Source organism: Apteryx mantelli, chromosome 26, assembly GCF_036417845.1.
Source record: "Apteryx mantelli isolate bAptMan1 chromosome 26, bAptMan1.hap1, whole genome shotgun sequence".
Lineage (NCBI taxonomy): Eukaryota > Metazoa > Chordata > Aves > Apterygiformes > Apterygidae > Apteryx > Apteryx mantelli.
This window is the reverse complement of record NC_090003.1, coordinates 1396305-1419918: the sequence shown is the minus strand read 5'-3', so window position 1 is coordinate 1419918 and position 23614 is coordinate 1396305. Positions and strand designations below refer to the sequence as shown.

At 42.6% G+C, this 23614-nt stretch overlaps 1 protein-coding gene across 2 annotated transcripts; it reads right to left on the bottom strand.

Annotated features, from left to right (window-relative positions):
* Positions 1 to 376: 376 nt before the first annotated feature.
* On the bottom strand, positions 377 to 19019 carry WRAP73 (WD repeat containing, antisense to TP73). 2 transcript variants are annotated; one of them, XM_067310897.1, is made up of 12 exons: positions 18878 to 19019; positions 17457 to 17609; positions 16779 to 16895; positions 9188 to 9260; positions 7644 to 7747; positions 6674 to 6760; positions 5670 to 5804; positions 5500 to 5577; positions 4025 to 4127; positions 2856 to 2981; positions 1813 to 2004; positions 377 to 845 (listed from the first exon to the last, which is right to left on the bottom strand). In XM_067310897.1, exons 1-12 carry the CDS (start codon positions 18944 to 18946, stop codon positions 736 to 738), a joined length of 1347 nt encoding a protein of 448 aa, XP_067166998.1. In that variant the 5' UTR covers positions 18947 to 19019; the 3' UTR covers positions 377 to 735. The 2 variants fall into 2 exon arrangements, with proteins under 2 accessions (XP_067166998.1, XP_067166999.1); XM_067310898.1 differs by lacking the exon at positions 17457 to 17609.
* Positions 19020 to 23614: the final 4595 nt, after the last annotated feature.

Genomic DNA, 23614 nt, shown 5'->3' with positions numbered 1-23614 from the left:
CTACTACTGTTAGTGGTTAACATCTTTGTCTGGAAAAGAAAAGTAATTATTATAAATGACTTCATTTGCTTTTTGAACAAAGGACTCGTTTTGTTTTAGCAGTAATCAGTTCACTAGGAAAAGTGTCTTGATGTATCTACTTCTGCTACAATACTTAATTCTAATAGAAGAGAGAATCTACTGTCTTGCTGGGGTAGATACAAGTTGTGTGTTGCTATGTGCAAATAACTGTTTCTTGTTTTGGGATACATAATAGCTATGCAATGGTGTCACTGACAGTATTGTGCAGCTGCAGTTAAACCAAGACGATGATAGTGAAGTAGACTTCAGTTTTCTCTCAGAACTAGAATGAAGAAATGCAGGCTTATAGTTAGGGTCATGCAAGGTAAATAATTATCAAAATATTTATTGGGAATTATCAAATTTAAATAGTGTCTATACATTATATACACACAGCTACAATTTTAGAAAATAAGTTTCATAGTTGAGAAAGTTCAAGAGAAAGTTCAGCTACATCAATATTGAAGTTTCCTTAAAATCCAGCCTTCATTCTCTATACTTCAGCTGTAACATCAGTTCATTCAAATACAGTCACAATCACAGTAGTTCACACAGTGGAGTTTATGCCCCTTCAAATAAATAATTTATTAGTACAAAACAGCTTCAGATTGGACAATAGGGTTTGACCTTTTCTCACTTTCCCTCAAACTTGCCAACGTTTTTTAATGTAAATGATTATTTTACCTCTTCTCTTTCTAGGTAACACACACAAAAGTTATCCTTACTCAGAAGTGCCACAGAATCTCCGCTAGAATGCCAGCAAAGAGAGAGGATCTGGAAGTCACCTGTAGAAACAGATCAGTTTGTCAGCAAGAAGCTGATAGTCAACCATCCTACTCCAGCTATCTTTTCTTAGGGTAACAGTCACACAGACTGCAAAAGACGCCTGCTTCCCCTCCCCAGGGGGCTTAACAGGGCGATGGATTTTTGTCCTGCTGTACTAGACCCAATTGCTCTCCAGTACTCAATGCACATAAGCAGCTGCAGCGCTCACTCTTTTCCCCCTTCGCATAACAAGATCTACAGTCACTTTGTGCTCCATATACAATCACAGCCACGTTTGTGGCCACATCATTTTAATGCAAACAAATGCCACAGGACTGTCCAGTGGTGCAGAGCTGCGTAGCCCAACAATCTAAATGCTAGCTGTGTAGAAAAGACAAACCTGAAACTTTGTGATTTGTTTCTTTTCTACCTAATATGAAAGACGTTTATGTGGTCTAGCTAATGGCCTGATATGACCCACTGCAAAACACAGAAAACTTTCCATCCTGCAGGTTGAGTCAGAGTTCAGGTCCCATATGTTCTTAGACCTATCTTTCAACAGTAGATTGAACATGTTCATTTTCCCCCTCCCAACTAGTGCTTTGTTATAGTTTAACTGTTTTTGGAATTCCCCAAATCATTCTAGGCATTTCAAAGGCTTTATTTCAACACTTGCCACTCTGGACAGCTATTGTTTCTATGTAAATAAACTAATATAAGTCTTAGAAAGACTTCACCATATCATATGGTTAAAGCAACAATAAACCATTTTTAACCCATGTGCTCTGTTCTTGATAAATTTTCCCATGTTTACTATGTCTCACTGTGAATGCCTTTTCTGTAGACAGAAGTACCCATTTTTAAGAAGTTCCGAGTGCACTTTTGAACCTTTACACAACAACATTTTGGCCAATTTATAAGTGGGAAAAACATTTTGTAAACGAAAAGCCAGTGGTGACTCGTGGAGGTTGCTGCAGGCAGCCTTACCTTCCATCGGAACCTGTACTGACACACATCCAGCTGGCGACCATAAGTACACTTTGCTATTCCCTGTACAAATAGCAAGTCGAGGTTGTAGTGGATCCCATTGGAAAGACTGGATTGCACCCAACTGCTCCAAGACTACAAACAGTTTCAGCTTTTGAATGTCCCAGATCCAGACAGCATTAGGAATATTATCTATCAGAAAAGGAAAGAGTAACCACGTGAATATCAGAAAGAAAAAAGGAACATGCATATATTTATTTTAAGAAACAGACATTAAATGAGGTCTAACAATACACAAACCATTCAGGTACAACACAGGTTTAACACCTCTGCAGTTTCACCTGACAGCACCTTAAGTTTTGCTTTGTGGAAACTGCAAAAAGAACTGAAAGAGTTTATCTTCCAGTCCTCCACTAGCTTTTGTGAAACTATTCACAATTATGCTGCCGTTTGTAGGTTTTGCCTTTGAACCACAAGTTTTGCATCCTGAAGTAAACAGCCCTCAGCCCTGCCAAGAGGCAAAATTAAATGTTAATTCCATAATTTTATTATTTGTGCTAATCAAAACCCCACTATTACAGGCTTTGAGAAATTCTGCCTTTTAAGGAGATATTTGCTGTAAATAAAGGAAGAAAGATTTGTGTTCTATTTGGAATACAGTGAGTTTATATATGTATATATGTGTGTATATATATACACATATATAAACTCACTGTATTCCAAAATGGAACACTCTCTCTCTCTCTATAAGATAAACACACACACACAGAGAAAATTAAAGCACATATTAAACAGAAAGCCAAGACTGAGTTAACGCAATGATAAGCGGGTCACAGCTCATAATATGTTATGATGCTAGAGGACACAGGCCGATTTCCTCTGTAGCTGAAAAGTGTTTGCACAATATGGAGCCAATTTTGAATAAGACGATGAGTCTTCCCATAGTGCAAAATAACTCATTTGTCCTTGTTTACTGTATGAAAATACCACCATTTACATAACAAATACATTTCTCCTTTAATAAGAGTCCAGTAGGAACTTACCATTTTTGGTTGCCAAGAAACAGTTATCTGGACTGAATGCCAGCATTCCAATCCCGATTTTGGGATTTGCCCTATCAGCGATTGGTTTGACATACTGTAAAGAAACTGGCACCTGGGAAATATCATCTGTAATTTGAAATAAAGGTACTTTACTAAGCAAGCCTGGACGGACAAAATAATATTTACATTCCAACCGTTAAAAGTTGGATCTCTGCAATGATAGGGCAGTATTTTACACTTCTGCAAGATCTTGCAATCAAAAAAATCTCAGTTGCTTTAAGGTTTTGCATCTTTACATAAACAGCTTACTATTCTTGCCCTTCTACACATAAAAAGGGCCTGGAAATCCAGGCAAGTCTGAGATTAAAACTATAAAAAGTAGTCAGATCAAATTTTCACTGTCTTAACTAGTGCTTCAAACAAACACCAGTGCAAGGCAAAGTAGTCGTGAAATTACAGCCCCGTAAGTAACGAGACACTTAAAGATAGAAGAAAAAAAAAACAACATACATTTTCTATGACCTCTTTGCTATCTGAGTCTGTTGTCTGAAGGTAAGTTTAAAGCATTGCTAGGTCTACAACCTCTTAGACAAATCACTTTGTCAAGTCCCTTTCTTCTTGCTCTGCTTTTTCACTTAACCTCCTACTTAAGGGATTAATTACTATCCTAAAAGATAGCAAGAGTGCATTTTGACACCTTTTCCTTTTTTTATTGTAGGAATTGGCACACACTAAGATTTTTAACTGCTAAAATAAGCTGAACTATCACAATTATCTGCAACAGTTAAAGTAACTATAAGGCACAAAAGAATATTGTATAGACTGGACAAACGAGGAAAAACAAAATCGCACAATGTTAAGGCAATTTTTGCAAGGAACCCCAACACTGAAGATCTGCCTGCTATTTGTCCTCTGCCCAAGCAATCACAGTTCTCTCCTACAGCATCTCCCTACTCTTTAATTCACCTCCAAAACACCATATAGACAGCACCCTATCTATTCGGGCTCCTACTGCCCTTGGAAATACTTCAGATAATTCAAAAGACTTGAGCAGAGCATCCAGAGGATCTACTCCAATATCAAAAGACAGAGTTTGCCTGTAGTGTTTATTTACAGAAACACATCACACAGCAAACTCAAGTGTCTCATTTTAGTAAACTTTGGCTTACATTTACTCTGTGCGCTGAAGAGAGAACTAGCCAGTGCTCTCCGAGGAAAAGAAAGTCTCTCTGTTTCAACAGATGGGGATTTCTCCACTTCTTTATACACAATCTACAAAGAAACAAGAGAGAGTTCTACAGAAGGGCTTAGGAGAATTGGATATTACCAAGTCATCCACCTCCCACTAACTTATTTTCAAGTATATTAGAATTGAGCATCCCCTATTTCATCAAAGGAGGAAAGGGTTTCAACAGGCAAATACTGAATCTGGCATTCTCAGAGAACCATTTGCAGTTTGAAACCATGATCAGGAAAACACTTCTGTGATAAATAAATGAAATTGAAGTCTATGAAGAATGAGTCCAGCAGAGTATGCCTCATTCATCATCCCTGGAAGTTAAATTTGGCAGCACAGTAAGTCTTTATTATGTTGGGAACATGGACTTCATTTCTTGTAACAAAGACAATCTTTGTATTTATTTATGATAGGATGCAATTAAAGTGGAACACTGCAGGAAGCAATAGTAAAGACATTTTAATACCACACCTATAACTTACTATTCCCAAACACAAGCCCATGAGGGAAGGAAAAAGAAAAAAAAAGAAAAGAAAAGGATCAATGGAAATTCTAGTCCTTGTAAAAAGGGATTAACAGAGCAATTTCCATTTGTTTTCCATTACATATTTCACACCTAGGACCATTTTTCAGTAGGGAAAAATTTTGCTGAGGTTAATTTTACAGCTCTTACCTCTGGTTAAGAGGCATTAACGCAGTCATGTGAATTTTGTAGATTTACAGTCTACACAGGTAAACACTCGCAGGATATCTGCAAAAATGGAAGACTAGTGCTTCCTTTGCAATAGCATGCAATGCTATTACTAAGTATTCTTTTTTACCTTGAAGAAGAAAAGCAATTTAAGCTTTTTTGAAGCAAAAGCTAGTTCTTTGCCTGCCGCCAACTATCCAGAGACTATATACATAAGCAAGATTAAAAATAAGTGATGGCAGATGTTTACAAGAAATCCTCTTTAGGTGAGCTGAATGAGCTCGTAATTACAAAATCTAAATCTGATCACAGTCCAGTTCAAATGCTGTTTAATGTTGAGAATTGCATAAAACTGGAGGCCTATCTATCCTCTGCTAAATTTCCCAGCCTGGTCTCATCATCTGCAGACCCAAAATTATAATGCAATCAACCACCTACATCAAAATATGTTGGCATATAACAGAAGACCTCTGAGAACCCATTAGTGCTAGCACAGAGAGAGGATCAGATGTGCGTATTCCATGGAACTTGAAAGGATTTCTGTTTTTCTTATAGCCACAAATTTTCATGCAATTCCTCAAGCACTATTTAGAGATAGGCAGGAAAAAAAAAAGCAAAGTCTCCAGAATGGAATGGTTTTACTAGCATCTTTCAGACAAACAGCAGCACTAACAGAGCATTGCTAATGATTCAGTGGATTTTGGACCTATACTTACAGTCTTCGGATTAGTAATGCTTGCTGGATGCTCAAACTCTGTGATCTTCTTCCAAGTTACGTGGTTCAAGATACGCACCTAAATCAAAGCAAGCATTGCAGGAGAGAACTTTTATGACAAAGTTTTGCAAATGACTTAAATACGTTTATTTTCTCTTTTCTGTTTCTTACCTTTTCATCATAGCTGCCAATTGCCAAAAATTGACTGCTGGGACTCCAGGCAATTGATTTTATGCCTAGTGACCATTCATAAGCCCGATACGTGGACAGCAGTCTGCCATCAAGGGAGTAGAGCAGTATTTTATACTGAAATATAAATTGATTAATTCTCAAGACTAACAATATCATTAAAAGCCACAGACAGGCAAAAGCACTCCTGCCAAACCCTCACAACTTAAAATGCAGCAAGTTAAACACAGAAGCCACGGTCTCTGTTTCCATCTGTGATACGAGACAAGAGGTTCTGGGCCACCCCTTTGGCCCTTCCGGCACTCTTGGAACACGTCCACCCTGTTCCTGCGAGCAGAAACGCCCTGCTGGGTCAGATCAACGGAACACCAAGCCCAACAGGGCCAGCAGCAGATGCCATTAAGGGAGACCCTCCTGCTCCTTCGGCACCTGATGGAGGATGTCAGAGGTCCCTCCCTGCCCGTTCCCAGTGGTATTTGTTTTGATCACGTTGCCCATATTCTTAGGCCCATACCTCCTCTTCGGCATCTAGAAGTTTGTGTATTCAGAGCAGTAAGGAGAGCAATTTACGTATTCCTTGCTAACTTTTTGGATGAGTACGTTTAGTTAACTGTAAAGTCACTATGCAATGCAGTGTAAATTAATACTGTAGAAAAGTCTGACAGAATAATTCATTCATTATCTTAATAGCTGCTTATGCAATATTTAAAATCAAAGTTAAAAATATATTTTTAGTTATATTAGAAAGAATGCTAATAATATAATTTGCTATCATTAAAAAGATTTACATAACAGTTTCACATACACACGTAAAGACGTCCATTGCCAATATAGGTATTATATTTTAAACGGTTTCTTAGAGTTGCGGCATTTGTTATGTTTGTTAAAAGGTATTACAAAACTAGGTTTCTTTAGTTACTGCTCTACACATAGCAGCTATAAAAGGCAACTTGAACTCTAAGGAGATAATGTGCTTTTTCTCATACCTCCAGACATGTATCCCACACTGCCAGAACACAGCCATTAGGAGCCCATTCAATCCCAAAGAGATCCTGCGTTTCGGTGTCAAAATGCTGCCCCCCACAAAAAAAAAAAAAAAAAACATAAAACCATTTACAACATTACACTAAGAAATACTGTTGCATCTATCTTCCAAACAAAATCCTCAATTTTATCCCTTAACTCCCATCACAAATGTAACAGAGCCTTTTTTACTCGTGTAGAAGCACTTTTAATATACTACATTCACTACCACTTTGGTTTCCCTTTCCAGAAAAATCAAGAAGTTGGTATGTTTTTAAATGAACAGCATTTTATAAGAAAATAAAAATAATTACACTGAATCAGCCAAGAAAACCATCTAGCCTAAGTCCTTGTCTCAGAAAGACTGAGACGGGATCATTAGGGAAGAGCTCAGGAACATAGCAGGCATTTTGTGTTATTTCCCCAAATTACTCTATCAGTTTCCAGTGAAACTCAGAATTCCTGAACCAGAGGCAATGCCATGTACAGACTAGTTCTTAATGGGTTTTAATTTCCACAGATTCATCCAGTCCTTTAAGACAAGCTAAAGCGCATTCTGCATAGCCCATTTTCACTTTTAAATAGAAAATAAGAGGATTTATATTATACATTTCAAATTATCACTTTGTCAAGCAGTCAATACTTTCACAATTATTACTGCAGAATAGCTTATTGTAAATAAGCTCACACAGAAATTTGGAGGTGAAGTTATTGCATTCCATCAGGAATTCTTTAGACAAATACATGGCTTCCTGAAGAGGATTCCTCTGCTACAGAAGTGCACCTGCAGGCTGGCGAAGGAGCCAGATACTGGCAAGAAACTGCACTGACAAACCTAAAACCAGGCTAGCAAAGCGACTATGCACTTAAAGGAGCAGGCAGGGTGTACATGCAGTCTGTGCAAAAGCAGTGGAAAGCCAGGACATCTCTTACTCTCAGTAGCTGCCAGTCACTGCATACAAAGAGGCTAATGAAGTCTTTGCAGTCACGTCTTTCCGCTAAGGCCATGTAGCGGCCGTCCTTAGTGAAAGCTATTCCTGGCAATGAGATAGAAAGTTCATTAAAAAATAATAATAATCAAGAGAAAGCAAAGCAGTAACTCAAAGAGGAAGCAAAAGGAAAGGAAACATCAGCTTCACAGAAGATTTCACAGATCAACACTGGTTTTTTTTTAAACCAATTTGTTTTGTTATCCCAGCAATACTTAAACTTTCAGTGTACTATTGCTACGGCTGCAGTTTCACAGCTGTTGTAGAACTTCAGCATGCTTCTGTAAAATCACCCGCTTGATTACTGACAGTCATTTTATAAAACCCACAGTCAGATTTAATATGCCGTTTTTGTTTAACTGTATGAATTAGTTACACAACCACTGGTATTCCACCAACTTCCAGGTATTGATCCCTATTCACTCTCTTATTATACAGGTAATACATAATTATCTTTGTGATAATTATGTACAAACCTCAGGCAAGTAACTGCTAACTACAGATATGCTGTTAGCAGCTCTGACAGGAGCTTCCCTTTCAAACCTTTTAATATGTAAAACAGTGATAAAAACCACTTTGGATTAGTGCTTTTCCTCGCTAACATATCCAGCTTAACTTCCAAGTGCTACAATTGTTAATTTAAAGCCTTAAAGCACCCTTCAGAGGGGAAGGCAACAAAAATCACTGTCCCAAAGAAATAACTACCTAAAGCTTTAGGCAGAAGTTTTATGCACCATTTTATGCAAAAGATTGACCTTTGATCAGTATCTAACTAAACCATTTCCCACAGTGTCACTTCAGTGGTTACAAAAAAAAAACAACACCACACAACAACCCCCCCCCCCCACGCACAAACCACCAAACCAAAAACAAACCACCCCCCTACAATCTTATCTCAAACTTGTTGGTTCCCTCCACCCCCATGATTTCTCCTTTTCTCTTTGAACCTGCAAAAGAATCCTCCCCCCTCTCCCTCCTCCTGCGCGAGTTTCCCAGAGCCCTCTGTTCCTGCACAGGAACTCCCGTCTGCAGCCATTTCAACAGCCTACCCAATCCACACGAAAGCGTGCGCGGGGAGGAAAAAGTATATTTACGTTTCTCCCTTAAAGGGTTTGCTTTGACGTAATGTATTCTCCAGCTGTTCTAGTTACCTAAAACCTAGCTGACGACCATCAAACTTGGCAGTTTGCTTTTCAAGAGCATTCTTTTACCTGACATTTGAAGGACAGGTACCTGGACCAGACGTAATCCTCCTCCAGGCACAGGGAGGCCGACAACTGCAGACCAGGTCTCAGTGCAGCACTCGCAGTAGGTGGCACACTGGGGCTGATCTCGGACACGCATCCCCGAGGGCGAGCTAACCCCTCGGCCGGGAGGTGCAAGAACATATTCCGTTCAGAAGCATGCGCTTCATCACTATATATAAATTCCATTTTCCTTTTTTGCCACGTTAAAAATACCATTCCTTGTTAGATTTGAGACACTTACCCTGCTGACAAGCTTTGGGGTACTTGATATAAGATACAGATTTTGTACACAAGGACCACACGGTTATCCGCAGCTGTTGCAAAGAGAAAGAGACAAGGAAGTATCTGACCTGTTTTAATCTTCAAAAATGAGAAGTAAATAAAAATCCAAACAACCTAATTCAACAATGCAAAGCAGATCAATATGTTTTGTGCTTTAATTAAGCCTTGCAGCTATTCTATGCAGCACTAACTGAATCCTAAAAAAATAACTTCTAGGAATTATCACACATCTTCTCTTCCCTTCAGTTAGGGATGCTACTTATTCCAAATTAATATTACAGGCACATCACGTACCCTAGAGAAGTACAAGATGCAGGACACCAATATGGACAACACCACTTTGTTAATTTACATTAAAGTGACTGATATTAGCATAAATCCAGCTACACAATTGACAATGTATCATACACACTTTTCAGTTGAACAAACAGTTTTGTCATAGAATTTGGAAAAAGAAATATTTCTTGCATTTATGAATAGATTAGAAGTTACAGCAACTTAAGAACATCATATCTCTTGGGACAAGACTAATAAGTATGAGAACTTAGCTGTGTTCTTCGCTTTTAAAATCAATACTCAGCTTGGACAGCTAATTTGCATTTCTCTCTTCCCTCCTCAGCCACCTGCAGGTGGTTGCCACATTATATAATTATTGGAAGAACTAGAAGAGCCAAAATACAGTATGCAAAACAAGGCATTAAATAACACGTCTGGGGTACTTGGGGAGGCTCATGCATCCACACAATACCAAAACTGCAGAGAAGACAGTCAGCTGCAAAACAAACCTCTCCACAGCTCTTCAAGGTCACAGCCTGCATTCTGGGAGCTCTGTGTTGCCATCTGCAGATTATTCGATTAAAAACAAATACTTACTCTCCCTTAGCAACGGCAGCCGCATGAGACATGTGCATTAATCAACATGCCATGTGAACCTTTGCATTTATATCTGAAATGAGGAATGTTTCCAGTGTAATTTTTTCTAGCGTTTTCCTATTTTTTATTGCACCATAAAAGAAGGTAAGAGACTCTAGAAGAGAGACAGGTAAGACTATTCTTGCAATAAAGAACCATGATCACAAAACTATCTTTCCCCAAACTACTGAACAACAATGCTAGTTCTGATTTAATACATAAGCAGAACTTCAGCACCACCTAACACGACATCGTCACACAACAACGGTGAAGGAAGGTACGCTCCTCCCGCACAAATTGCGGACTGATCACCAGCAGTGCTGGAAAGAAGTTTCTGCTGCACTTTGTGTTTGCTCTCAATACACATTTTCCTTCTCTGACGTATTTGGTGCTATTCAACCCTGAGACTCCAGTGTAGCATCCTATGTATTTTTTCCCATCTGGGAACTTTATAGACTGCTCATTGCAACAGAATTTGGTAAGTTTGCTTTTTTCTTTTTTTTTCTTCCTCCCATCCCACTCCCCCACCCCCCCATCACTGACACTACCATGTTGGCCAGAAAGCGTTGACTCAATTGATAGTGTTCCAGCCAAGCTGCAGAATCCTAATAAATGCTGCCTCGCTCCAGAGATATGTGGAGTCCCAAAGCGAGAAGAGCAGCATTTGCCATTTTTCCTACCACTTTTGTATATGCAGAAGCTTGTGAAAGGAGATTTGAAGCAGCACAATTTTTTTTTTTTTTAATAACAGGAAAGAGCACAACCAGATTGGATTCCAGCCTCTTTCTGTGCAAAGTTTAAAACAAGACATTATTGGAAGAGCGTATAACAGTTTTTGCTCCCTTTCTTTATTTAACAGGTATGAAATTACTGCTAGACATCTGTAGAACTACTGTTAAGTTTTTAGACAGGCCCTGGAGGAATCCATTAGATGAGCAACATTAATCAAGTTTTATCACTCCAACTGCTCACTTCCGGACCTACAAAAATACAGCACTGTTAGTCGGCTCTTCATGCAATATTTACTTTAAAAATACCAGCACAATGCCTACTCACATTCTTTTCCAGCAACTGCAATAGTGACATGCTGCTCGTTCCTATTAATTGCAGTGTTAAATGTACTTGCTGCTGTTCCTCCCTTGATCAAGCCACGCGGTGCACACAACACGCACATTCTACACCACTTAATACAAGCTTAGCAGCTGCAAGCTTTGAATGCTAGGATCTGGGTCATAATTTTTCCTGACAAAGGCATTAAATTTTACAGTTGTGTTACTACTTGGCCGCACAACCAACTCACCTGGCCTGCTGTGTGTCAAATACACTTCTATCCTGTACCACACAGACCGTCTCAGATGCTCAAAACAAGGCGAAACCTTACATCAAGCCCAAGGACACGGGAAAAGGGAAATCTCTATAGGTGGGAAGCAGCACATCACGTGCAGAGCTCCTACTGCAACTGCTGCCTTGCCTGAGATTCCATCTCAGAAGAGAAAAGGCAAGTACACCTTCCTCGTGAAAGCTATTTCTACTTCCACCTCCGCTTTGTCCTTGGCTGCAGTCCTCTTGTTCGCTATTCACATAGAAACTTCCTAAAATGGTCAAGCGAAACTCCCCAGAAAAGACATTAACGATGGTTTCCCTGGTCATTCTTGTCACGTTGCATTTAACTGCTAAACATTTGCTTACTTTAGAGACACTGAAACTTTCAGTAACGTTAAAAGTTATTATTGGAATAGTACTGTATTGCTCCATATATCTCCTTAACAATTTCTAGCATGTAAGGCATAAATTGCAGTGATGTCACTGCAATACTGGGTAAAGACTACAGCTAAAGAATACAACCCCTAAACGTCCATGGGATGTTTACACCTAATCTACTCAAACACGAAAGCACACTTTTGAAAACAGACTTCTTATACTGGATACATACAGTTCTTCAATAATCAAAGCACTTGATCTTCAAACTTCTAGATGAGTCAAGATTTGACTGATCTAAATTAGCCACAACATATCTGTAACAACTAAGATCCTCTATTCAACTCAGTATCTCCGTTGTGAAAAAGCTGCAAACTAGAAAAAAAAAAGTACACAGCTGCAAGTCAGAGACCACATATAAGCTCCATCATTTCATTGTGACCTCTTCTCCAAATCACATAAAATACAACTTGAAAATGTTGGCCTAATATTAAAAACATGTGAAAGTAACCATTTTTGATTCCTCAAATTAGGATTCTTTTCAGCTGTTCTCTTTGTGTACAGTCAAAAACATTTCCTAAATTGGGAAAATTACATCGTATGCTTAACCTGTGGACTTCAAACCTATCTTACACATAGTAACAGTGTGCTTACAATTAAATGTGACAGACAGGGAGAATCTTAACACTCCCAGCTGGAACTGCAACATTATTTCACATGCCTGCCCAAGATGCCAATGTAAACTAGATCAAGGATTCTTTCACTGCTAGCAGAGATTGAAAGACAAAAATATAAAATGCACAGAGAACAACAACAAAAAAAAGGAGGTCAAGCACACTAAAGATTTTAAGAAATTGTATTGCTCATTTGATTTTCTCAGAGGGTTTGTGGGGGAGGACCACCGGCTTTTAAAGCAGGAGAAAAGATTGTAGTTAATTAAGTCAGAAGCAGGCACTTCTTTGCTGATCATTTTAAGGGGTACTTTCTCTTTAGCATAGATGACTGGATTAAGCGGACTTGTCAAACTCAAATCCAAATAATAATAGGGTCTGAGAAGTTTTCAGCTGTTGTTTTGCAGTGGAAAGACAAACCAAAAGCAGAAACATTTTTAAAATAGCCTAAAAACAGCTGAGAAATAAAAAGTATTTAGATGGTAATGTGATAAACAGTCTCCCATGCTGGGTTCAGGACTACATCCCGATTTTGACAGCTATAGGCAGGTGTAAGACTGGTGATTTTCACTAGATAAAAACACACTTTCAAACAATCTTGCATCTCAAATGACTGTCAACTTTTGTCCCAGACTTGACTGGGTCACAAGGCCTCCTTACATAGCAGCGTCTGTCAGCACCGGATTTCGGAAGATTATTCAGAGCACATTCCTCGACAGAAAGTATTTTTCTACCAGTGTAGCCATTTAGAGTTACTAAGGATTAGCTCCAATATACACAGGAACACACTTTTTTTTTTAAAGCCGCTGCTGTAATTTGAAAGAAGCTCATTAATGCTTCAATTCCTAAAGCAGAACTAGAAAAAGCACAATGTATGTAGTTCATAAATATGGCTCCTAAAAGAAATACTACAAGAACAATATTAATGATTTTCAAATTATTTATCTAAGTTATGAGGAACCACAAGTTCCTTTTACTTTCCCTGTATTTTATACCTGCAGTTCTTGTTCAAGCTCTACATACGTCTCTGAATCCAAGTCAGATTGAACAATGGCACTGTAAGATGAAAGATACCTGGTACAACATTTTTCATAGGAAAAACTGATAATATGGAATCTTCTGGTAATCTGCTGTGTTAGATATGCTGCTATACAGCAGGCGTGCAGAACTGCCTCACAAAACAGAGTGGATTTCAACAGGAGAGGAAGCACTTGCAACAAATTAAGTAGCAGACACCCCTATGGGACAACAAACTGGTTTACAGTGCACTACATAACTCAACATAAATAACATATTCCCACTTTTTCAGGTTCCAGATAGACTTTGCATAGCAGGCTGCCAGAAAATGTTTTTCTAATTATTTAGAATTGCTCTTGATTAAATGAGAAAAAAGTACTTCCAAAACATCATTTTTCAAAACTGCTTTTCATAACAGAATTGTATGCTAGCTTGCTATAACCAAGGTGATAGGGAGAAAAAAAAAAGAAAAAAAAAAAATCACACTGCAACTACACTGACCACTTCTCATGTGGGCTCTAGGATATAAGCTGGCAGTTAACAAAAACCTACCTTCCAAGCTTTAAAGTAGCTTTGAATGTATACAGCTGCCTGCTACAAGTACTTTTTTGCCTGGCCCAACCTAGCAAGCCTGTACCTCACCTTGCAGCTTGCCAGACTAGACAGCAGCATTGACAGTTCTGAATCGAAAGAAATCCTCTAATCCCGCATAGCAAAGGTGTCAGTTTAAGGGACAAGCCGACAACCTCTCTACATCAAGAGGACTTGCAACTCAGATGTTCACAGAAGGTTCCCTTAAGCTAGGATACAGCACAAAGATGCTTTCAAAATTTTCATGTAAGTAAGTAGATACCTAAATTAGGGGTTTACACACATATGTGTGTGTGCGCGTGTGTATAAATGAAGATAAAACTTTTTAAAGGAAGTAAAGCATAGTGAATTCCTCTGCATCTGCCATTAATCCATAGTTTTGGAAAACAATCCACTGTTGAGGGAAAGGATAGCGCTTCTCTGTATACTTCCTCTGATAAGACTGTACTATTTAGTTGTCTCATGCACGTGCTGTCTGTTGCGGTAATTAAGTAAAGATCCAGTTATCTATCTGGACTATTCTATATTACTATACATTATTACATAATTCTGGAACTCAAAAAACTACACATTATTACAGACCCATTTGCAATAAAGATGATCACATTTGCAAACTTATGTTGATATTCAAACGCATACAGAGCATTGCTGCCAGTCTCAAAAGATAACTGAGGTCAAAATGGATTTTGACAATGCGCGCCAGAATTCTCATGCACATATCTTGAGTTAGAAGCTGCACATCACTCACATTCAAAAAGAAAAAAAAAAAGTTATTCACTACAAGGCTGACCACAAAACCTGACTGCAAGCTAGCAGATGAAAAATTAAAAATTAATGTGGCAGTAACAAGTATGGATTGCTAGAAATAAAGTAGCATAAACATATCCTTTTAAAAGTTTCTAGGAGCAGTAAGAAAGTTATTTGTGAGCCTAGAGTGGAGCTCACATGTTGACCTGAAGAATTACAAGTATGAGTAATTAGTTGGTGCTGTGTGAAAATGTCAGACTACTAAAGCCAAACTGAATTGGTTGACATGGAACCTTTAAACCCTCCAAGCAAACCCTGAACTTGATAATGTACATAATACACCAATATTAAGTATCCTGACAGTTTGTCTCAAGCACTACTCACGTCTGTCCCACCAGACTATGGATTTAGCATACTAGAGAGTAAACACAACTCAGACATCGGCATAACCCAGGCAGCTGTCTGACCCAAGCTAATTTAGCAACCTGTTTACAGCTGGAAAGAAAACTTATCCTGACACAGATGCCAGCTTGGCAAAGGCTTAATGAAATCCTCTAAGGTCAAACCAAGTTCTGTTGGGAGGTAATAAATACTCGCTAGTCCACCCCCACACACACGTGCCATAAGAAATTCACTTGCAGCACATAGCACCAGCCTCCAGTTTGGGTTACTCAGACTACAGCACTTCTGCCCAGCTAGCAGACATGCCTTTACTGACTTCAGGTTCAACACCAGACTCATTTTATTTGTATTTTTTTAATCGCCATATCAAGATAAGTCACTCCTGGGAAGACTCGGCTCTGGATTTATCACTCCTTGTAACTCACACTCTAATAGAGGGGGTGGGCATGCATGGTCTGCAAGACTATTGTATCGCTAGAAAACCTATACCCTAGCAGGCATTAAAAATCTTTGCCAGCACTAAATATTCTTGCCAGGCAAATCCACCAGACAACTCCACCATACTTGCGTCACAAAATAAGCTTCAGCTGTAGGCAAGTTTCCTCACAGACTCCCTTGAGAGCATCAGCATTTGCAGCACTAACTCCAGTCTGCATACAAAGTCCCCCATCCTGTATTCCACTGACCGAGATTAAATAATAATAATAACAACAATAATAATAGAAGCTTAACATTTGAATTCAGCATTAGTGAGGGTTATAGTGCAATAACCTGGCATCTGAAATCCTCTACAGTTTTGAACAGACTAGACACAGCAAAGAGAAAAGTTTCTTATATGTTCTTAGCTATTTTTTGACTGTTCCTCATTGTAATGAACAGCATCAGTCATCAGCTACAATCCAAAGACTACAGAACTGAAGATTCGGACTTCCGCACGCCTTCCAACAAGCCCACAGCATCCAATGTACACATCAAACTCTGATCTGGATTCCAGAACACGGCTCAACCAACAGCCATTTACGTGTGTTTAATTTTAATCTTGCAAGTAGTTCTGTCAACATCAGTCTGATTACTGCGTGCAAAATTAAGCACTTCTGAAAGTATTTCCAGGACCTGGAGAGGTCAATAAACCTAACACTACACCTTTTAATTCAACAGGCCTTCTTAAAAAAAGATTTTTTTTTTTTGCTTTCCCTGAGCCACCAACACACTTGATTACTAAAGCTACTTTAATGAATGCCAGTTATCCCTAAACCTTTCTCAGAAAGACATTCTTAGCTTTAAAGCTAAGTGTCCCTTTTCTATCTTTTCATCAAAGCAAGATAACAAAACATTAATAAAATAACTAATGTCTAAACTGGAATTAAGCCAAGTTACATCTGCGGACTTAGGGAAACTACATCTGTGTTCTTTACCACCACTGCAGCTTTAAGAGCTCTAGGTTATTTTAGGAGGCAAAGGGCAGACAGTAACATTTGATACTGTCGAGAGTAATCATGACTTCACACTTACATGGAACTCGGTTGTATTGAGAATGTGACGACCATCCGGACTCCAGCATGAAGCCACCAATCCTGCTGACCCCTCGTCAATCTTACAGTGCCAGTCCGGCTGCTCTAAGGACCAGACCTAGGGAAGAGCGGAAATCAGTCAGGCAGCGCTCCAAACGAACAGTGCATCAGAACCTCTTCTTACAAGAACACGCCACAGCTGAGAAAGAAAGTTCCTGCCTCGCACACTACAGGGGTCAGGAGACCTCTGAAAGCCTGTGGCCATGAAGGACTGGCGCTGGATCCCACTACAAAAGTAAGCCACACATCTCTGTGTGTTAACACAAATTGTAAAATAAATTTTCTTCGGTACCAAATATTCTGAATATTCAACACTTTAAAGAAAGTCTATTTTAGTCCATTCAGCAAGTCTGCATGAATTTATTTCCTGCTGAAATAAGAAATTCCTAAGATGCTTTTGAGATTTGTCTTAAACAGTTTTCCTAAATATTTTTATTCTGTTTGTTTTCAAACTAAGATTTTTATGATGGTTTCAAACATAATGGCATGCTGGGTTATCCTCAAAGTATCAGTTACTTTAGCAAAAGCATCGAAGTAGTGCTTGCCATTAAGAAGCTCTCACTCGCACCGCATGTGAATCCCAGAGAGCAAATGTTTTCTATTCTGTATTTGTCCTTACCTGAACAATCCCTCGCTTGTACATGGCACATAATATAAAGAGAGAATCAGATGACCATTCTATATATTGAATCTGATCCAGGCAAGTGTACAGCTGAAGAATCTGGAGGGTGTTCACATCTCGAATGATCAAACGGTACTGCACACACGAAGCCTGACCAAAAGCAAAAACAAAGCTGAGTTCATGCATCAACACTGGATTTAAAAGAACTGTGATTTTTATTGTATCATGACAACCTGCTGTGCTGTTGTAGCATTGAAATGTTTTAAAAGCAATTAGGATCTTTACTTTTAGAAAGACTTGGCATAAGCTGTGTTCTAGTGCAAACCACAGTAAGAATAAATAAGCCAGGAGCAGGGCCCACATTCTTAAAAAAAACCCCCAACAACAACAAAAAAAACCCCAACTAATTTATTCTGTAACTGCTTGTTAAGTATAATTAAATCTACTTTAAAAAAAAACCTTCAACCCATAACTATTTTATTTAATGAAACTTTATTAGGTATCAATTATTAAGACCTATTCTGACTAAACAGCTTAACTACTAAGTCATCCTATATACATAGTTAAGTTTTCACAGGATTAGCAGCACTCTTAGTGTTTCAATGTACTGAGGTTCTCTTATTCACACAAAAAAATTTTCACTAGAAAGTCTGACCGCCTCAGCCATAACACTGATCAACATAAATTAAGAATCATCAGCGCTGGCAAGGCGATGAGTTTCAAAGTACTAACGGCTAAGTTTTTTCCCACTGAAGTCATTGAAAGAAGCCTGACCCTAGAAAATTATATTTCAGGGCAGACGTGTGTCAGTCCAAAAAAGGTTTTACGTCCCAGTATAACCCACCAGCCTAACTGGTCTTCAACAAGACTTTACCATTGGGTGTCACTGTAACACACGCGATGGCATTTTCTTCACAAGTCGCTAAACACAAGTTACGGTCCATTAACTGCTCTAGAACTTTACTAAAATCGCGGTAAACTAAATTTAGAGAAAACTTTAGAATTATTTATGACCTTCAATAGAAAAAAAAAAAAAAGATTCCATCTGGGTCCAGTTCGGGGCTAAGTTCACTGGACTGTGCAGCTTTCCCGTGTTTCTTCATAAGGGGAAGCCTCCGTGAACGCCGGCATTTGCCTTTTTCCCTTTTCCCGGCGAGCTGCCGCTGGACGCTCGAGCGGCTCCCACCACACCGAGGGGAGAAGCCCTCGCCCGGGCGACTACCGCCCCCCCGGCCGCGCCGCAGCCGGGCCCCGCGGACGCTCCCGCCCCACGGCCGCGCCCGCCTCGGCGCAGCAGGCCGCGCCCGCCGGCGGCGCCGGGCCCGCGGGGCCCTCGGGGCCCTCAGCGCCTCGGGGCCGCCCCCGCGGAGGCGCCGCCCCGGGCCCTCGCTGCCGGCGGCGCGGCCGCCCGGACTCACCAGGCACTTCCCGTCGGGGGAGAACTTGCCGAGCAGGCCGGAGAGCTTGAAGAGCTCCGAGAAGTTCATGGCGGGCTCCGCTCCGCTCCCTCCCGCCCCGCCGCGCTGAGGGGCAGCGGCGCGGCCTGCACGGCGGCGGCGGCGGCGGCGGCGGGACCGTTGCGGGGCGGGGCGGGGCGGGGAGCGGCGCCCGATTCAAACCCGCCTGCTCCGCCCGCCGCGCCCTAGCCGTCGCGCGGGCCGGAAGCCGCGGGGAAGGGGCGGGAGCAGGCGCGCCGCGCGGCCAATCAGAGCGCGGGGGCCGCCGCGCGGCACGCTGGGAGCCGTAGTCCGCGGGGGAGCGCGGCAATGGCCCCGCGCGATCGGGGGGCGGCGGCGGCGGCGGCGGGCGGCGGCGGCTGCGCTGCGGGAAGGGGGCCGCGAGGCGGCTCCGCGAAGGAGCTGGCGGGAGGCCGGTGTGAGGAGCCGCCGTTTCTGCAAGGCCGCTTGCCGCCGCGGGTTTTGGACGCAGGCAGACGTGACATGCGCGCGGCCGGGTCAGTCAGTCACTCTGCCGTCAGTCAGTCAGTCCGTCCGTCAGTCAGTCCGCGCCAGGCTGCGGGCGGCGCAAGGCGTCAGTGATCACAAGCAGAGATGAAAGTAGTTATTATGCAAATAGGATGTTTAATAAGATGCGATGTGCAGCGCTGCGTGATTAGACACCGATTTCCTCATCGCCGCTTCCGCAGGCTTCGTCCCCTGTAGTCCGCAAAAGTCGGCAAAACCTTTTTGTGATTGGAAGAGGTCCCTCCGATTTATTTTCTAGACGTTTTCGGAAGGAAGCGTGTCCCCGCCTGCTTCCTGAGCCTTAATTTCTGACCTCACGCGGCTTCCTGACTAATTGTTGATAGTAATGAACAAAGTGGGCAAGAAGTTGTGGCAGTTTTCTCGGCCGTGGGGACCGCAAATGCCCCATATCAGTAAAGAGGATGCGGACTGGATCTAAAGGAGACGGCGCTAAACGAGAGAGAGAGCGAGCGGGGCGGGAAGCGCCGCGCGGGGGAGAGCAGGTGGCGCGGGCCGTGGCGAAGCGCCGTTCCGCCGGGCGACGCGGCCGCCTGCCAGCTTAGCCAGCCGCCGGGCGGGCTGCACGGCCCTGGTTTGCCTGGGTCAGCCGTTCAGGGACGGGGGTGTGCTCGCCCACGTACGACTCAGGCTAGATGCCACGGGGGCCTGCTGCGTTTTAATGGCCCATTCAGCAGCGATAGCCGTTGAAATCATACCCGCTTCCCCGGCCTTCTCTTTTACTCACGGACTCCAACAGTGCACGATAAGGCTTTGTGTAACTCCCTTTTCGTGTGGCCACAATCACACTTGGATAGTTGTCGTGGGCAAACAGGAGCCGGCCTCTCTGCGGAGGACTGTGAGTCCCGGCAGGTTTCTCTGGGGCTCCTTCTTTCCTACCCTGGAGTGTGAAAAGTGATTTCATTGCAAGTCTCACTGGACGATGTACTTACACTGCTCTGGGTCAAACTGTAAAATCGGTATTTGTTTAATTGCTGCACCTGGCAAGGTGGAAGGAAGAGGTTTATTGGCTGCACGGGTCCCACTCTTGCATTTGGGTACATTTAGGACCTGCAAATGAGTCAGTCCTTCGGGCCATGAGCACAGAAGCTAAGGAGACCTCCTTTGCTCTTGCATGCTGAACTACCACCCGGTAGACCAGCAGCCTGGTGAGGTGGAGAGCCACATTCAGTGGTGTGGTATACACAAGTCTTTCCTGCTTGATCACGTTCAACTGCCACTCGGTACCTGAGCTGCGCTCAACCATAAACATCCCGTTATAGTAACCAGCTGAGCTGGGGAAAGCCCTTTGAAAACCAAGCTGAGAACACGCCGTGTGGGAGCTTGCTTGGCTGTGCTCGATGGGGGGCAGTGAGTCCCCCGCAGGCAGCAGCCTGCCGCTCAGCCCGGCTCGCGCGCCGAGCAGCGGCATGGCGAGGTGCTGCTCACCGACTTGTCACAGAAATGTGGCAGTGCAGAGGTCGTCCCACGTTCGTGCTTGGTAATTAGAATCATTATCATTTTAAAAATAAACCTCAGCATCAGAGCAAACATTTGAGGCTTGTTTTCATGATACGTTTCGGATTATATATATAGCCCCTGCAAAATGGATATAGTGACTCTGCTGCGTTTAGAATCTGGTAAATGCATCGATTTTCTGGTCCTTCCTGGACACAATGAAGGAGTGAAAATGACAGCTGGTCTAAAGACACAGTCTGCCCCAGAAAATGATGCGTGGGTGCCTATGGGCAGAGTTTTGGCTGTTAGTCTCTGAACAGAGAATAATGGAAACCTCCCAGCTTTTTTCCCCAAGTGCCTGAATGCAGACTAAAAGGAAGGTGAACAGCAAAACTTCAACTTACGAAAACAGGTATCAATTAAAAGGTATTCAGTGAGTCCTCTGAACTCCGATAATTAGAGCCATATTTGGAGAACGCCTCATGGCCAATGGTTTTTCATCAGAAACACTCAGTCTTCATCCACTGGTACTCCAAGTGCATCTTGACGAGTCACTTTTTCTCATGCCCGTTCAAATGTCAGCAGAGTCTGTGTGTCTGTGTGGTAAATTATCCTCTGCAAAGACAGACTGAGAAAAGAGAAAATTCTTTCACTCTTGCTGCCTCCTTGTGAACGTTATAAAACGTGTTCCATTCAGTCCATGCCTACGAAGTTGTTATATGCCAGGAAGAAGGCACTCAGGCCTACTGCCCTTTGGAGGATGATCTCCCGCTGCAGGAAGCAACGAGGTGAAATTTGGTGCCCGCGCTAGTCAGGGATGAGCGAGTCATTTTGACCGATGCAAGCCCAAGAATAACTCCAGACCAGCAATCTGGTGATGCTGGTGTGGCATACATCAAGTCTCCTTTCTTATTCAGTCGTGATTAAACACTGCTAACAGTCTCCAGCTCAGCATTGCTCCTTGGCTGGCTCTGCGGGAGCCCCTGAAGAGCCAGCTAGCCCCGTGAGTCGCTTTGGCGCCGGTGACCGGCTTAATTCCCCAGCACGCTTGGCTGAGCATTCTCCACCCCCTTGTAACTGCCTTGTATTCCAGGAAGGAGCGCACAAGCCTTTGCCACACTTTTCACATAGCTTTCAACAGCTCCAATGTCATTGCCTAGGCGACCGGGACGCTACTTGGTTGTAGTGCAGTAAATAACGTAGATCCTCAATCCCAGGCCGCTCCTGTCTGCGGGAGACCTCCGGGGGAACTCGAAGCGCTTGGGGAGCCAGAGCAGGTAGGAGGAAAAAGACAAAAGGAAACCCCTTGCTCTTTGTGTGCGGGAGTTACTCAGCACAGACCCTCTCCCGACTGCTTGATAATGCAGCTGGAAGACGATCTGTGGCAGCTTTGCTCTGTAGGGTAGCTACATGATAGAAACGGATCTTGGAAAGTTTGGTCCAACGTGCCTTAGATCCAGGTACAGCACTTGTGGAAGGAGAAACAGCAAAGCTTTGAATGAAAAATCAGAGGTGGGGATAGGTGCAGGCAGGATGCTGTGGCTTTTTGCTCCCTGCCAGCGCACTGCAGGGCTGCCAAGCTCCATGGGTTCAGCAGTCAGGTTTGTACGCGGAGCCGAAGCTTAGCTGGTAGCTGTAGGGAATGGGAGTCACTCATTTAGTCTTCTGCCCCAACACAAGGCTGGTAGGAGTTTCTCTTTTCTCTGTTGACTCCTCTAACCATCAGACAGGCTTTCTAACCTACCTGCTCCTCCTTTTTTCTGTGCACTGCTGTCCCCAGGAAGCACCTGATAGGGATGGCTGTTTCCTTGGTACCTCAGGCTGCTTCACTGTGATCTGCTCCCCATCAGTGTGAGGGGCTGTTTCCCCCTGGCGTAGGCACCAGCCGTCACCCAGCGGCCGGTGGCTGCTGCGGGGCTGACCTGTTCCACACTGCCCGAAAGAGCACCCTGCTCTGGACCTGCGAGGTAGACACTGCGCCTGCCCGAGGAGGTACTTGTGTGCGAGCAAAGCCAGAGAGCAGCGAGCCAGGAGAAGCACTGGCTTGGCTGACCAGCTGTCAAAGGACTTAGTGCTTCTTTCAGTGGGGACGTTGAAAAGAAAATTGTTAGCAAGCTGCTGGACACTGAGGATTGCTCCTGAGATTCAAGTGTACTGCAGCAAAGCTCACTGGCTCTTGCTTACTTTTCTAAGCTCTGTGTTGCAGGTATGAATTTAATAATCTGGGGTGAATGAACAATAGCACTGGGTAGTGTTGGCACCTGGGGATCCGCAAACATTTTGCAAACATAAACCCACTTGCTGCAGGGTGGGTGAGCCTTGCTGTTGTCACTGTGCAGAGCAGGAGAGGAGAGAAGGGACAGAGACAGGTTAATATACCTTCAAGCAGTATACAGCAACTGGGAGTGAGAGCTGGAAGTGGCTCTCAGAAGTCCTGATCCCAGTCCCGTGTTCTCACTGCGAGACCACAGTGCTGCCTGGGAACAGTTAGTCCTTACTCATCATCTCAGCAATGCAGATTTACAGAGGTGTATGGCTTCTTAGGTTACCCAGGTCTACCTCTCAGGATGAGCCAAGAGTATTTAGAAGTTAGGAACAGTCCTGTCATACCATTTTTCATGCACTTATCTCCCTGTAAGGTGGCTGTAGAGTGTTGTCACATCTCATTTTGGGCTGTTAGAGTTGGCAGGATAGTGGAGAATATATTATTGCTACATGAAATAGCAACAGAGCTTT